The sequence below is a fragment of the Olea europaea genome, chromosome 15 (genome assembly GCF_002742605.1).
Source record: "Olea europaea var. sylvestris chromosome 15, O_europaea_v1, whole genome shotgun sequence".
NCBI lineage: Eukaryota > Viridiplantae > Streptophyta > Magnoliopsida > Lamiales > Oleaceae > Olea > Olea europaea.
Genome location: NC_036251.1, coordinates 19251270 through 19266823, shown reverse-complemented (window position 1 = coordinate 19266823; position 15554 = coordinate 19251270). Strand labels below are relative to the sequence as shown.

The following is a 15554-nucleotide window of genomic DNA, read 5'->3' as shown; positions in this document are numbered from 1 at the left end:
TTCACCTGATTCAGTTTCACTTACAGGTTCGGTTTCGTTCCTTAGACAAGGCATCTCACTCTCATTAAATGTGACATCCCTACTCACGATGATCTTAACTCCTTTTTGGCTTCTATCCCATAGCCTATAGCCCTTAACCCCTTCGGGATATCCTAGAAAGACACACTTCCTGGCTCTAGGTTCTAACTTTCCCTCACTTTAATGAGAGAAGGTAGCACAACCAAACGCTTTAAGCATTGAGTAGTCACCCAATTTTTCAGACCATTTCTCATGTGGAGTATCACCATTTAATGCAGCCGATGGAGTCAAATTTATCAGATAACAGGCAGTTACAACGGCTTCACCCCAAAATGACTTAGGAACCCCAGAACTTAACATCATGCAGCGCATTTTATCTAGTATGGTCCTATTCATTCTTTCTGCTACCCCGTTTTGCTGGGGAGTATAAGGAACCATTTTGTGCCTTGTTATTCCACTTTCTTTACACATCCTATCGAATTCAGTATTACAGAATTCTAGGCCGTTATTTGTCCTTAAAAATTTGATCATCTTACTAGTTTGGTTTTCCATTTGTTTCTTCCAGTTGTTAAAGTTATGGAAGGTTTCAGTTTTGTCTTTCAATAGATAGACCCACACTTTCCTGGTGTAGTCATCTATGATAGATAGGAAATACCTATTCCCACCCGATATGGGATTACTAGCAGGACCCCACAGATCAGAATGCACATATTCAAGCATGCTTTTAGCCTTAAGCGTACTAGTGGAGAACGACACTCTATGATGCTTTCCGAGCACACAGTGATCACAGAATGATAGGTCAGACACACAGTCATTACCAAATGCACCTTTTTCATTAAGTAGCTTAAGTCCTTTAATGCTTACGTGTGCAAGCCTACTATGCCACGTATGTGTGTGATCGATTTTGGTGGAAGAAATAGAGGAGTTCAATCCTCTAATCACTTCCCCAGTAGTGATGTAAATATCATTTTTCTTGATTCCCTTAATAGAGATTAACACACCCTTCATCATTTTAAACATACCGTTTTCAATTTTACCGGTGAAGTTGTCTTTCTCAAGTCTTCCTACTGAAATCAAATTCCTAGATAATTCAGGAATGTATCTAACTTCCTTTAACATGTACACAAAACATGTGTTAAATTTTATCTTTATATCTCCAATTCCAGCAATTGTATAGGCAAAGTTATCACACAGAACTACTTGCCCATCATTAGATTCTTGCAAGTTTTCAAATCAGTTCTTTTAAGACGTCACATGAAAAGACGCACCAGAATCTAATATCCATTCATGCATGTGAGAATTAGTAGTTAGATTTAATTCAGTAGTGTATGTGACTGGACTAGTGATCACATAGACTTCACCGTTTTCGGTATCGGAGGTAGAGGATAACACATTTACCTCATCTCTTTCCTTAACCTTTTGTTTTCCCTTTTCTTTATGACAGTCTTTTATAAAATGCCCTGTGCCTCCACAGCCATAGCATTTTCTAGCCTTAGTTCTAGACTTTGACCTAGGTCTACCATTCCCCTTCTTTTTCCAACTATTACTACTTGATTCGCCACTACTTTGGTATCCATCATGACTGGCTTGCCTAAATTGAGTTCTACCCCGTATCATATGCAACTCTCCACTCCTCCTATCTTGTTTTTCAGCCCTCATTTCCATCTCCTTATTCCTAAGAGAATCTACGACAATTTTAGGTGTTAACGTGTCCCTACCATACTTAATGGCATTTTTAACTTCTTTATAAGAGTCCGGGATTGAATTGAGCAAGATAATAGCCTTATAGGTTTCAGACACGACTTCGTCACAATTGACAATATCTTGCACTAATTTGTTAAATACATATAAATTGTCGTCGAGATCCTTTGAAGGATCCATTTTAAAGCTGAAGAATCGTTCGAGTAGGTAGAGTTTATTCGGTGTAGATTTAAGCAAGTATAAGTCTTCTAGTCTTTTCCAAAGTTCTTTGGTGGTTTTTAGTTTTCCCACTTTTCTTAAGACAGCGTCAGACAAATGTAATATTATTGAGGTATAGGCAAGCTCATCGGCTTCCTCTTTTTGTTTTTTTGAGATGTCAGGTGCAAAATTGTCTTCGATGGCTTTTGACACCTTTTGTTGGACTAATATGCCTTTCATCTTTTATTGCCAGATAAAGAAGTCCCATTTACCGTTAAATATTCCCAAATCAAAATTATGTGTTGTCATTGGTTAACACAATAATTAAACCACACGAAGTAGTATTGGGAAGCGTGATAAGGTAATATCTTGTTAATTCTTAGCAACAGTAACAATGAACCTAAATGCTACGTCCACCAAGAAATACCAAGCACTTTAAATCAAAAGAACAAGCACTCAATTAACGCAAGTAATCCTAGTTCTAGCACAAGCAATGGTTACCCCTTCACGGTAACCCCAAAACCTAACATTCACCCCACACGATGATCTTGCTATTGCTGAATTTAAATGGATTAAGCCAATTTACCAGAGCGGACCTATCTGAGTCCGTAGAGTGGAGAAAAACGAGCTTGCTGTTCAATTTCAGTCGGCGTCGCACCGGGGCAAAATTGGCCAACTTTTTCTGTGTAACCTGAAACACAAAACAAAGTATATCAGCGCGATCAGGAGATCGAAACAAGCAAGTTACCTGAAGACAGCTTCGTCGGACTGTCGCCCACGCGCCGCCTCACCGGGGGCGCCTCGACCTGCTGGTAATGGGTATGGCCTCCGTTTGTCCAACCGAGCTTTGGTTTGTGAGTAATTGAATAATTTCAGATTCGGGTTCTATGTTGAATGTCCGAAAATCAGCCGATTTTGAGCCCTTTTTTGCTACCCAAGCTCTGATACCAGATGTTAGGATCTTCCTCTAGCTACTCAAGGTGATTTCCGGGCTCAATTAACCATTAAACATCGAATTCAACACCAAGAAATTGGAGAAGGACCGACCGCCGGGTTGCTTGTCTTCCTATGGTTGCTATTGCTCTTTTGCTTGTTGTTTCTTCCACTCACTTAGGATGGATACCACACAGGTAAGAGTCACAAAGCCTCAAGCAATAGGCAGAGAAAATCAATCAACAGGATGCACAAGAAAGAAGAAGGAAAACTGCCTCTCTCTCTCGGGTTCTCTCACGCGCGGCATATTGGAGAAGAAGAGAATTACCAATATATATATTAGTCCAATGACCACTTAAGGTAAGTTATAATATGGTAAGTAGGCTCGACTAGGGTTAAGTCCCAATAGCACATCAACAAGCCACAAAGGTTATTAGCCATCCAATAGGTAAAGCAACGCTAGGTCGGTTCATCCATTATTGGGTGTTGATTTATCGTTCAGTCATTCATGTCAACTGATAAAATTGGTTTTCATCATCGCCCGGGAGGTCGTTTGACAACATGATGTCTAACAGAAAAGTTCGACTTTAATTAAATTTTGCCTGCTCTGGACAAAATTCCTGACTCCGCCCCTGCTTAAAAAGGGAAATCATCGACTGGGATAGAGTGGAAAACAATGTAGCTTCTTCAAGTACTTGTTTAGGTACTTTGTTTAAGAATTTGGAAGATAGGAAAATAATTTCTTTATGTTTAAGAAAATGTGAAGTTGAACATGTGAAATGACTTGCACATTTGTCATTATCCTAAACATCCTAGCTACTAAGAACTTGAAAAATTAAATTTTAAGTGACTGTTTTCCATCGAAATGAAGCTGATTCAAATTTATGAGTTAGTTTCTTATAGATATACGTATTCCTAAAGTAATTTTTAATTTTCATTAGTTAAATTTTTAACTACCAAATTTTTGCTACTGACCAAAAAAATAAATAAATAAATATATATATATATATATATATATATATATATATATATATGTGTGTGTGTGTGTGTGTGTGTGTGTTTTAGTTTGTTGATAAATTTTTATTTTCTTTACTAATTTATTGTGTATGTGTATGTGTACATATATGTGTGAACAAACACTGTTTACTGTTTTGACATATTGTTTTTGTCAAAGGCCACGTCTATTTGTGGTTTGCAATATTATTTTAGAATAACATATGTATAGGCAGGCACTCATTTTTTTTTATTAAAAAAATAAAAAAAAATGTACTTATGTTATTTCAATAGTGAAACTTGAGTGTAATTGGAGTTGTCTATGAATTGCATTTTTTGTATGAATGGTACTTCATATTCCGATGGCTGAAGACTATTCAACCTCTACAACAAAGAGATCCAACATAATTGTGCAGAAATAGTGCAAACAGGGTTGCTAACTCAGTCTTGAAAAAGCCTTTAATATTTAGTACTCCACGATCTGATTCTCATGAAATTTGGATAACTAGTTCAAAAAATATTTTTCTGAAATCGAACCTATTAGATAATGATCCAATTGTTCATTCACGAGAAACTGCTATCTCAACGGTGCCCAATTTTGGTGACATTTTTACAAGAAGGTAAAATATATAGTTGTTCGTCATATCTGCAATCTAATTGTTTAAAACTTGTGATCTAACATTTTCTATTTTAGCAAATAAATTTTCTACCCCATAAATATGGAGAATTCTATTCAAGTGTTGTAGAGCATACAAGAGATTCAAGACAAAGATTTACTGGGAAAACTTTTGCCATAAATGCTAGCCAGAATGGCTTAAGAACGTGGGGGCATTCATAAGGTAATTCTTCGAGTTATAAGAATGCCAAGATGACGAAAAGCAATTGAGTATTGCTTGGACATGCACCATGTTGTCTTGGAAGTCCAAAGAAAATTAACTTACGTATCTTTTAAAGGAGAAATATTTCGGTAGGGCAGTCTCCCCGCCACGTGGTGCAACCACCCAACGTCGAGGCACCACCTGGCGGGTGCCACACACCGTGGGAGTGTGTGGTGGGCCACCCACCGAGGTGGCCCTCCCTTATGGGACGGTCACACCACGTGTTTCTCCTTTCAGATACATTATAATGACTTGTATCACACTTAAAATTTAGTTCTAAATGTTGCTCCTTTTTTTAACTAACTCTTGTATTGTTTCTTTATTTTTATTGGTACTGCATTATAATTTCTTCACCAAGTGGATAATGACAGAGTGCCACTAATTTAGTTGATTTAGTATGGTGTCTCCCATGTGATTGAATTTTGGATGCCAGTTGCAATTATTTTGAGGTTTTATTTCTATATTTATTTTTCAATATTTCCAAGTTCTTTTAAATTTTATTGTTCGTTGCCGATAATCTCATCTGTCTATAACAAATAGATCCCAGAGAACCGTGCACAAATTGTGCAAGCATTACAGGCAGCGCAGTCATGAATAAACCTTAATATTTAATTCCCCCAAGCCCTATCCTCGCAAAATTCGGATATCGAGTTCAAAACATATTATTCTTAAATCCAACCTACTAGATGGAGATCCAACAGTTCATTTGTGATGAGCAGCTATCTCAACAACGTCGAACTTTGGTCAGATTTTTATCTTCATCATTAGTTTTATATAGTATTCCAAGAATATTATTCTTGGGATAGTTACGTTAGAGCAATTTCAAAATTTAATTTGTCAAGACTTGCATAGTTGTTATTCTTATTCATTCGGAAATATTAGATTTAATCTCTCTTAATTCAAATGTTGTGGGTATCGGTCATTTATCAGTGTATGATAATTTATATTTGCTTAATTTGGTTGCTTCTTAATGAAACCTTACATATGAATTCATGAGGTATTGAATGTAAATTAATCAATGAATTCCGCTTTGTTATGGTACAAGCATTTAGATAGATCATATGAATTGAACGGGAGGGGACAAGTCCTCTCCTCTTCCTTTTTGGAGAAGGCTGCAATCACAAGCAAATTATTTAATGAGTGGGAACCCAAAAACACATGTACTACGATAAGCAAGTCGTTCAGGAGATAATCAAAAAATGGGTCCAATCTAGAAAAATAATCTCAACAAAAAAACGAAGCTAGAACTAATCAAGATCAGTTTGAAGCTAGGAATCTATTGACAAAGTTCATGTCAAGAAGATCTTTATAGAAGGGCTGTTTTGTTGATGCATTCATCTTGAGAAAGTCCCATTTTTTTTAGTTCTCCAACTTCAGATGAGTTTGAGGCCTTCAATGCCTTTTTTGAATACCATTTTTGTTGGTTGCACCCCTATCTGTAACTTTAAAAGGCGAGGGTGGCGGCTTTCTTGTGGTAATAATTGTGAACTCATTCCATTTCTTTTTTGAGGATTCGTTCCCTAATCTTGCGACTAAGCTTGATTTTGAAAGTGGAATTTACTGCACTATTCCACCCAGACAAGAAGAGTTTGATTTTTTCCTACTTTTTAACCATACATTCTCTATTTGACACTTTATTTTTATCGATTAATGACCGTCAAATGGGGGCTTAATCTAGAAAAAAGTCATTACCCCCTTAATATATTAATAAATAATTAAGGCTTGCTTAAAACTGACAGAATTGAATTGCCCGATCCTATCTTTCTTTGAAGTCAATTTGTAACGGAAAGACTTGCCAAAAAGAGTGTGAAGAAGTTTTTTTCATTTGATTGAAAGGATTCTTACATAATCATATCTCATCATATTTTGCATGTAAATCATTATGCAAACCTTTATATATACATGTATCACAACAGATTATTTAATTATTTAAGTAGAAAATACTTCCAAATTTTATATATGGAAGAAATCATAAATTTTCTCTTGAGTGATGAGATTATTTAAAGTCCTTGCCTAATTTAAAAATATCATTGTTTTCATGAGATTTTTTTAGAAAGAGTTTCTCATGAGATTTAAATAACATTTTTTGTTCAGAAAGTTACTTATTATGAAAATAAGCAATTTATTTTTAACTTCTATTGATAATTATGTACCTTAGAACTTATTTACTTACAAGTAACTTTTAAAACTTAACCAAACATGCTATAGGTGCAAAAATGTGATTGCATTTTTAACATGCTTCATATGTCAAATCAAGCCCATGTTTGAGCCTCATTATCTACAACTCATTTTTCCTAAAATTAATTTTTATTTATACGTTCTAATAAAAACATTTTGCACATAAACTAAGTCCTTGTTTGAGCCCCATTCTTCAGGAAAAAAAATGTATTTTTCTACTGTGTTTTGACATTATTTCTATCACACATTCTTTAATAAAATAATATTACACGCAAATCCAAAATTTTCCCTTATTTTTTAACCACACATTTTCCATCAAGACATTATTCAAAAATTCATGTTTCCCCAAAAATGGGGCTCAAACAAGGGCTAAAATTTTTCTTTATTTTTTAACCACATATTCTCTAAAAAAATATTTTTTTACAAAATATATTCTAAAACAATGGACTCAAACCGAGGCTCAATATGATTTGAACTTGAAATCCTTAAATGTTACTTTATTTGCAACAAAAATATAGATTTTACAGTAGGTAGAAGTCTTATTGCAACTTGCTATAAAAATTTGAGGACATTCATAAGTCTAATATACAAATTTTAATAGAAATCATTTAAATGTCACTGTTTATAATTTAACCCATTGAAGCTATATTTTCAGTCAAATTACCTAGTCTAAAAACACTACTGATAAAATGAAGAGATATATTTATGTATTCTTATACTTTCAATACACCCTCTATTCTGTAGTCATATTCATTCTTTGATCAAAGACTCGTAATCAAGTGATGGTAAAACTTGCCATTTCCAAGAGCTGACAATTAGCAAATGAAAATGAAGGATTCAACAGAATTACTTTAATTACATACCAAACAATTCCAAAGACAATATCCAGTCTTCCCCAATAATCATTCCATATCAACAATTCAAAGCATCAGCTTCATTTGTTCAGCCGGAAACAATTGAAGCTTGATTCTATATTTGTTCTCAAAAGCAGACAGAAAAGACATCATTTTTACATTAAGAAAGCACTCACTGCAAATGACACTATCCCATTGCATACTTCTGAGTCCAGCTCCGTGCAGTTTGCTCGTACTTGGCCTTGTCTGTCTTGTACATGTGAGCAATTTCTGGCACGAGGGGGTCATCTGGGTTTGGATCCGTCAGAAGCGAACAAATCGAAAGCAACACCTACAAGAACCACAGAACTTAGAAAAAGGACAAAATAAAATTTTGCACAGTAGAAAATCTGTTTTCAGTTTCTATGAAATTCCACTAGAATTGGGGAGTTCAAACCGTTGGACTGTAGAGCCTAATCGTATCGACTTTCCTTTTTTTTTTTCCTTTTTTTTTTTTTATGTGTGGGTGGGTTTTTTGGGGTTGGGGGGACACAAAGCAGGTGTGTCAATAGCTTCTAATACAACATAGTAACTGAAGTACCGAAATAAAATAAACACATACAAACCTCAAATGGCAAAAAGACAATAATATCTGCTCCAATGTTAATCTAAAATCTATAGCTTGTCCATTAGATAACAAGGAAGATAAAAAAATGAAGAAAAGAAAAATAACCTTCGAAATTGTTAAGGCAGGGCTCCACTGCTCCTTCAAGATGTCAAGGCAAATACTGCCATTGCTGTTTATATTTGGGTGAAAAACTTTAGTCCGGAATGCAACCTGAAAATTTTCCAGCAAAAAAACGCAGTAATAAGTTAGACAGCATCATGAGCATAAAAAATGTACAATAATCTTTGATAATTGCACTGCAACTTCAGTAATCCCCAAGTACGTATCATACACTAAGTAAACGGTTTCAGGAAAATTTTAACTCGTCACATCGGTAATCACCCAAATCTGAACCCTTAAATCTGATTCTGAAGTTGTCATACCATGTTGACCAGAAGTTGACATTGATTTACTGCTGCACCTCATAGATGGATTTCTAGCTCGACGAAAAATAAAATAAAAAAAGAGCTGTGAAATGTGATTACATCAATTTCCAGTGTTTTGAATTGCATTGGGCATAGCATAGCATAGCAAAAATAATATCCATGTATAAACTATGTATCCTCTACTTGAACAAGTATCCGAGCCCAACAGATTTGCTCATTTACTGAGCTGCTGAAGCAAGAAATGCCAATGATTTCTCTCACTGTTTATTCCAAAGACAGATCCTTAATGCTGCTTCTTTTATCCCCATAAAATTGAGAAGGATATCTTTGGCTAACAAATGCTCAAGAAGACATTTTAGCTCAAACCAATAACCCAACCAACCCATACCTGCAGATCTAGACTTCTGCACTCTTACTGTTTAAAAATATTTGACAGGAGTTCATGTATATCCAAGGGTGTAGCTAAGGGGGTCAGATCTGGGCTATATCCAAGACCTACCCCAGCACAGTTTTGAGATGGATAGCAAAAGAGAAAAAATATTATGTTCAAATTTAGTTCAAAAATCTACTTTAGCTCAGTGAACTTGAGTCCAGCGCAAGCCCATTGTGTAATTATCGAAATTCAATGAAAAGACTGCACAATTTTACATGTTCATTTCATTCACATTTGACAAAGTTTAAAAGTTCACTTATAATTAGAAAAGCATATTTATAATAAATAAACTCTATTAGTTAAACCTAAAAATGAATTACTAATTTTAACTGCAAGGGATGCACATGTTTGGCTAAGCTTAAAAGTATTTAAATTTTTGTTTCTATGTGTGTTTCCATTTATTACTTATTCTTATTTATAAGTAAAAATTTACTTATTTTGACCACGAAATAATTATTATTATCAAATAAGTAACTTGCTCATATTTAATTATGTCGATAAAAAGAATATTCGTTAAAAACTTATTTACTTATAGATTATTGTGATTAAGCCCTTGTTTGATAAAAATTAAAATCTAAATTTTAATATAAGCCAAAGTCAATGATTAATATTAACTACATATTTCATGAGATCCACAACATTTCCGCAACACATTTCATCAACTTTTATCAAAATTTATTAAAAATCTAATTTTAATCTCCACCAAACTGGGACTAATGATATGTTATTGAAGTGAGCCAAACAAGGATGTAAAATAAATCCAATTTCTTCGGCACTCTATATTTTTTGTCGATTTTCCCCCTTTCAAGTGAATTAGAATGTGCAGATAATGAAAGAGTGTTGTCAACATCAGATTTTATTTTGAGAACAGTGATGTACAATCATGTAGCCCCTGTTTGGTACAAATTAAAATTCAGATTTAATCCAAGTCAAAATTAATCAAATTTTGATTTTAATCTTCATCAAACAGGGGCTTACAACTTGAATTTGCAGGTGAAATTTCTTGAGTTAGAGCAGTAATTATTTCTTGTATCAAGATAACTTTTGGTTTACAATTTATTCCTAGTGCCAACAAAAGAAAAATTGCATGCAGGAAAGATAAAATAAAATTGATGATAAACAATATGGGCAACCAAAAATAAAACACATATGAAAGAAGTGCCAACAGAGCACATGTCAAACCCATTGTTGATAGAAAAAATCCCGACAAATTTGACTTGACAACAACACCGCAACTCATAAAAAAAACTCTACAATAGACAAACTCAATTAATTTCAAAATAATAAAACAAATGACTGACCTGCTTATCCAACAAATTATGTTTCAAATAAATAATCCAAAAAACAAAAACAAAAACAAAAATGTATGTCACAGAGGAAAAAAATCTGGAAGGCACTTTTTTCATAAAATATAAGAGGAAATAAACTATTCCAAAGATTATTTGACTTAACACATACCTTTGGAGGTTTGAATGGGTAATCAGGGGGAAAATGAATGGTAACCAAAAATACTCCCCCTGCATAAGGACTATCTTGAGGTCCCATTAACGTTGCTTGCCAGTGAAACATGTCCTCACCAACAGGGCCTGCAAATATAAACATCAGAAAAGAGTATTACATTTTCATCTTACAGTGAGAAAGAACATACTAAGTAGATAATACAAAAATGGCATAGCATAGAATACAAGTGATAATGCCAACTCATAGTTGCCATAGATAAGAAACTGCAAGATTATGAGTTCTAATGATCTACCAGTTCAGGTGGCAATAAAAATTATAGCAATGATGCAAAATATGAAGTTAGCAGACGTAATTAGTTCATTTTCAGGGAAAACCATGAAAATAATACAGAATTCTCTTCTAATTTTTCCATAAATTCAACAGAGAAAAGAATTGAGAGCTTTCTTTCCTTTGAATTTAATGATTCCCTACTGGGTTTTTACTTGGGGGCATATATTAAAACTAGGCCAATTGAAGTAAAACTAGAAAGAACAATAACGTTGCCAAAAGAAGAGTATTTACATTGTGAAACTAATATGAAAGTAAATGACTTCAATCCATGGCTTATATCACAGGTTACAACACAGGGAAGATAACAACAATGTCATTAAAACAAGGTTAACTAAATTAATTTAGCCTCCATTTAGGAACAATTTATAAACAATTTAATATATAAATAGATAAAAATGAGGGGTGAATAAATAGATAGTTCTTGTGGATCCATTGGAACTAGGACTTGATTTAGCAGCTCTTTTCATAAGACATGCAAATAAAAAACATCCCCGGATATGTTCATGACCCGGGAGTACCCTTAAAAAAGAGGAGCCAATTTTTTTTCTCCTGTAAGATGCTGTATTTATTTTACAGAACGGTGAGCTACTGTAAGTTTTTCCTATCATGGAGGTAAATAAATGATCGACACTTGCACATCAGAATATATCAACGCAAAGCATAGATCCTCAAAGGCGACTTTGATAAGCTTAACCGGTCTTTCCCATCAGACTTCTGATAAAAGGCCCAGAAAATCTACGACTATCCCACCAACACTTTACATAATGCAGAGTTTTTCATCCATTTTCTTCAGCGTTCAGCATAGAAAGCGCACATACAAACAAAGCTTTTTACACGCAACATGGTCAAAATTACAAAAGTGCAGATGCCCACGTGTTAGAATATTGGTATAAATATCCAATCATCACAGATCAAACCTCAAAACAACCCATTAGCACGTAAAATCAAAGATAAAAACATATACACCTAAAAACAATATATACAAAAGCCAAAAAATTAAAGGGTCAAAAGGGGTACCGGCACTGCAAGAAGTAGGGGGATCTTTCTGGAGATCCTTGAGCTCTTTCAAGATCCGTTTCGAAGCCATCAAAACAAATCACCCCAAAGAGCAGATCTGTCAATTTTTTTCAAATAAAATGAACACGAAAGGATACCCGAAACAGATTATTAAAAAAGTGAGACAACAATAAATGCGTGTGTCTATATAAAAAACGTACATCCTGACGAGAGATTTGAACGAGAAAGTCTTTGCTGATCTTCTTCCTTGTGGTTGAGCTGCTGCTACTGCCGCTGCTGTTTCTTGACGTTATTTGACGACTTTGGGGACCCCAAGGAAAATGAGAACATAGTGGGACATTTTGGAGTTATACCACCAAATTTTGACCATGTCACACCTTACACATTAAACTTTCAAACTTCTCATTAGTCGTTGAATTTTAATCAGTTATTGCCCATTACTCACCGGCTAAAATCTATTAATTGACATATCCACATGACCGACGAAAAGTCAAGCAGACTGTTAACCCCCATTTGAGCTCAATTAATTCTAGATTATAATGAGATGAATAGTATTTTTTTTAAAAATGAATAGGAATGTGTGCGGATCGGTTCAGTTCGGTTTAAAGAGAACCGAATCGAACCAAAATTTTCGGGTATTTAATAAATGGAATCGTAGGGTCCAAATGTAATTATGCAACCGTTCGAGTTCGGTTCTGTACTATATTTAAATTTTTTAACATTTATAACAATATTATATAAATACAACTAATAACACATTCAATGGTTTTGAAATGTCAGAGACTAGTAGATTACCTTGTTCAAATAATCGTTACGGTCAAAATTTCGATTGGCGGAGGTCATAGCTTCGATTGGAGGTCACAGAGTCGGTCGACGATTGTATAGGTTTTGAAATATCTGCGAGAGTCGAGACAGCGTTACGCACTTTAGTGTAGATGTTTAGGGTTATTTAGTGGATTGGATCTTGTTGGGATAAGAAATAAGACAATAAAATAGGTAATTTGGCCAAAAATTAAAAAATTAGAAATGAAACGAATTATTGGGCCAAAAATTTGGATTTAAAAACTGTTAATTTGTTTATAAAAAATTAAAATTAAAATAATTTGATTTATTCAATATAAAAAAAAATTAGAAAGATTCGGTTTTTCGTTTCTTGGTCTAGAATCGAGAATCGGATCGTACCCGTCGATTCTCAATTCAGATACCCGTTCGGATATTTAATTTGACAAGAACCGTTGGGTTCGGTTCGATTCGGTTCGATCGGTTCGGGAGATTTGCCCAGCCCATTTTAAATGAGTAGTTGAAAAGTTTTTGATTTATGTGTAATATTATTTTATTGAAAATTATGTAATTAAAAATAAGAGAGAAAAAATTTTAATTTAATGTAATGAAAAATAATGAGCATCAAATGGGGCAAGTCCTTCTGAGTGTTAAATGTTTTGCCAAATCAACATTTACATCAACCAAATACAAACACGATATTGCCAATTTAATGAACAACTTTTACAAAATTAAAACCCAACTTTTATTCTCTCCATAAACGAACCAGATTGCTGAGAAGTAAAGAAGGAAAATCCCTAAATCGAATTAAACTCTACATTTGAAACCTTAAGCCCCAAATCAAAACAATATATTACCCAATAATGCGTTGACAACTAAACGAGCAAAATCAAATCGTTTCGAAGTAGCACCCACTTCATTGCAGTACTTCAATGGCGGACTCATTGGTGTGCTCATGGATGGATAACACGAAGGTAATACCCTTTTTTATTTTTTGTAGGTGTATGAAGAAAAAGTGCTGAAGATTCCCATATCAGGAAGTTTCCTAGTTGCTTCTACAAGTATTTTCATTTTTGCCATTTGCACCTAAACCATCTTCATCTTGTTCCCAATTTGTTGATCCTTTTTTTCTTATCATTCTGTCTCGAATCATATGTTTCTTTAATTAATTAGATACAATTGTAATGCTTATCCTGACTGAACTTGTTTTTCCATTCTTATTTCTGAGGTGACATAAATACATGAAATGATTTCCTTGCAGTGTGTAGTATAGTGATATTAGTTACAGTGTTAAAGGAAAATATGTAAAAACAATGCTAAAGTGTCAATCTCATATATTGGCTTAATGCTGGTTGAGATCTTGAACATTTGAATGTATTGTTTTGTAATGTGGTTTAATTGTATTACAGATTGTAAGCAAGATCCGGATATCAAAGAATCCAACCACAATTTTTGGTTCAAAGGAGATGACATCGAATATGATAGAAATGTAAGTGATGCCGTGATGGGATTGAAATTGGATCGGATGACTGTCAAGATGAAGTTCAGGATGAACAGGAAGAGAATAAATGATATCAAATTGGATGAATTGGAACTTCCGTCGTCAGATAAACTGCTCTCCAATGTTCGTTCGAAGAGGATGGCAGATATCATTTTCCTGAATTCTCCTTTGATCGAGACATGATGAATCTATAGTTCGGTTTGTAAAATATTCAGTTTCACATCAGAGTTCCAAGAGGTAGTGAAAAATTACGGAGCATTGAATGGGTATAATGTAAAGTTTGAGGCAAACAATGAGAGAAAAGTGCAACGAGTTTGCAAACTGGACAGCAAATGGAGAGTATGAGAATCGAAAGTGGATGCATCTAAAAGGTTTCTGGTAAAATCTTGCATTTCGGAACATACTTATAGTCGAGGACTAAATGCAACTACATTTTTTTAACACATCGGTATATTGAGCAATTTAAGGCAGATATAAATGAAAGGCCAAGCTTATTTTGGCAACAGTAAAAATGGATCCCTGCATAGATATTAGCATAAATGTAGCATGAAAGATGTGGGGATATGCTGAAGAAATGTTAGTAGAGACTTTGCGAGAGCAGTTTAGGCAGCTGCGATCTTATACAGCCAAGGTACTACGTACAAATATTAGCTCGACAGTCATTAGTGCATTACAGAAGCAAATTTTTTCAGAGGATTCACATATGCTTTATTTGTTGTAAGAAAGGTTTTTGGGATGCTTGTAGGACAGTGAAAGGTGTTGACAGGGTATCACTTAAGGAGTTGTTTCAAAGGGATAATGTTAAATGCAATTGGTCTTAACCATAATGACCACATATATCCCATTGCATATGCAGTCATTCAAAAAGAAAATGCTGCAGCTTGGCGACGGTTCTTGACCTATCTTTCAAAAAAGATCAGGATTGGAGATGAGAGAGGTTGGACTCTGATGACAGACAAGTAAAAGGGTCTACAAAATGTGATAGACGAGTTGTTCTCTAAGGCCGAGCATAGATTTTGTGTAGAATATATGTACATGAACTTCTTTAAGTTGCTATTGTTAGGCATAGAATTATGCTCTTCCTCTTGTATAAATTAACCATTGTACACATCAATTCAAATTATATAATATATAGTATTCTTCTCGAATTCTCTTTTCCTTCTTTACGTTTTTCACATTTCCTACCATAAAAATTTTTTTAAATGGCATCAGAGCTTTGAAATCTCAATAGCCCACTCAACTCTAAA

General features: G+C 34.3%; 1 protein-coding gene across 1 annotated transcript; it reads right to left on the bottom strand.

The window, feature by feature from the left end:
• Window positions 1-7697: 7697 nt before the first annotated feature.
• LOC111410382 (ubiquitin-conjugating enzyme E2 28-like) lies at window positions 7698-12339 on the bottom strand. The gene is made up of 5 exons (XM_023040687.1): window positions 12227-12339; window positions 12027-12123; window positions 10677-10804; window positions 8466-8570; window positions 7698-8084 (listed from the first exon to the last, which is right to left on the bottom strand). The coding sequence occupies exons 2-5, from the start codon at window positions 12094-12096 to the stop codon at window positions 7941-7943; spliced, it is 447 nt and encodes a 148-aa protein (XP_022896455.1). The 5' UTR covers window positions 12097-12123; window positions 12227-12339; the 3' UTR covers window positions 7698-7940.
• Window positions 12340-15554: the final 3215 nt, after the last annotated feature.

Coding starts and splice junctions, on each gene's coding strand:
- LOC111410382 (XM_023040687.1), bottom strand. CDS start 12,096: ATGGCTTCGAAACGGATCTTGAAAGAGCTCAAGGATCTCCAGAAAGAT. Junction 8,571..10,676: donor ACCCATTCAAACCTCCAAAG/GTATGTGTTAAG, acceptor GAAAATTTTCAG/GTTGCATTCCGGACTAAAGT. Junction 8,085..8,465: donor CTGCCTTAACAATTTCGAAG/GTTATTTTTCTT, acceptor TGGTTCTTGTAG/GTGTTGCTTTCGATTTGTTC.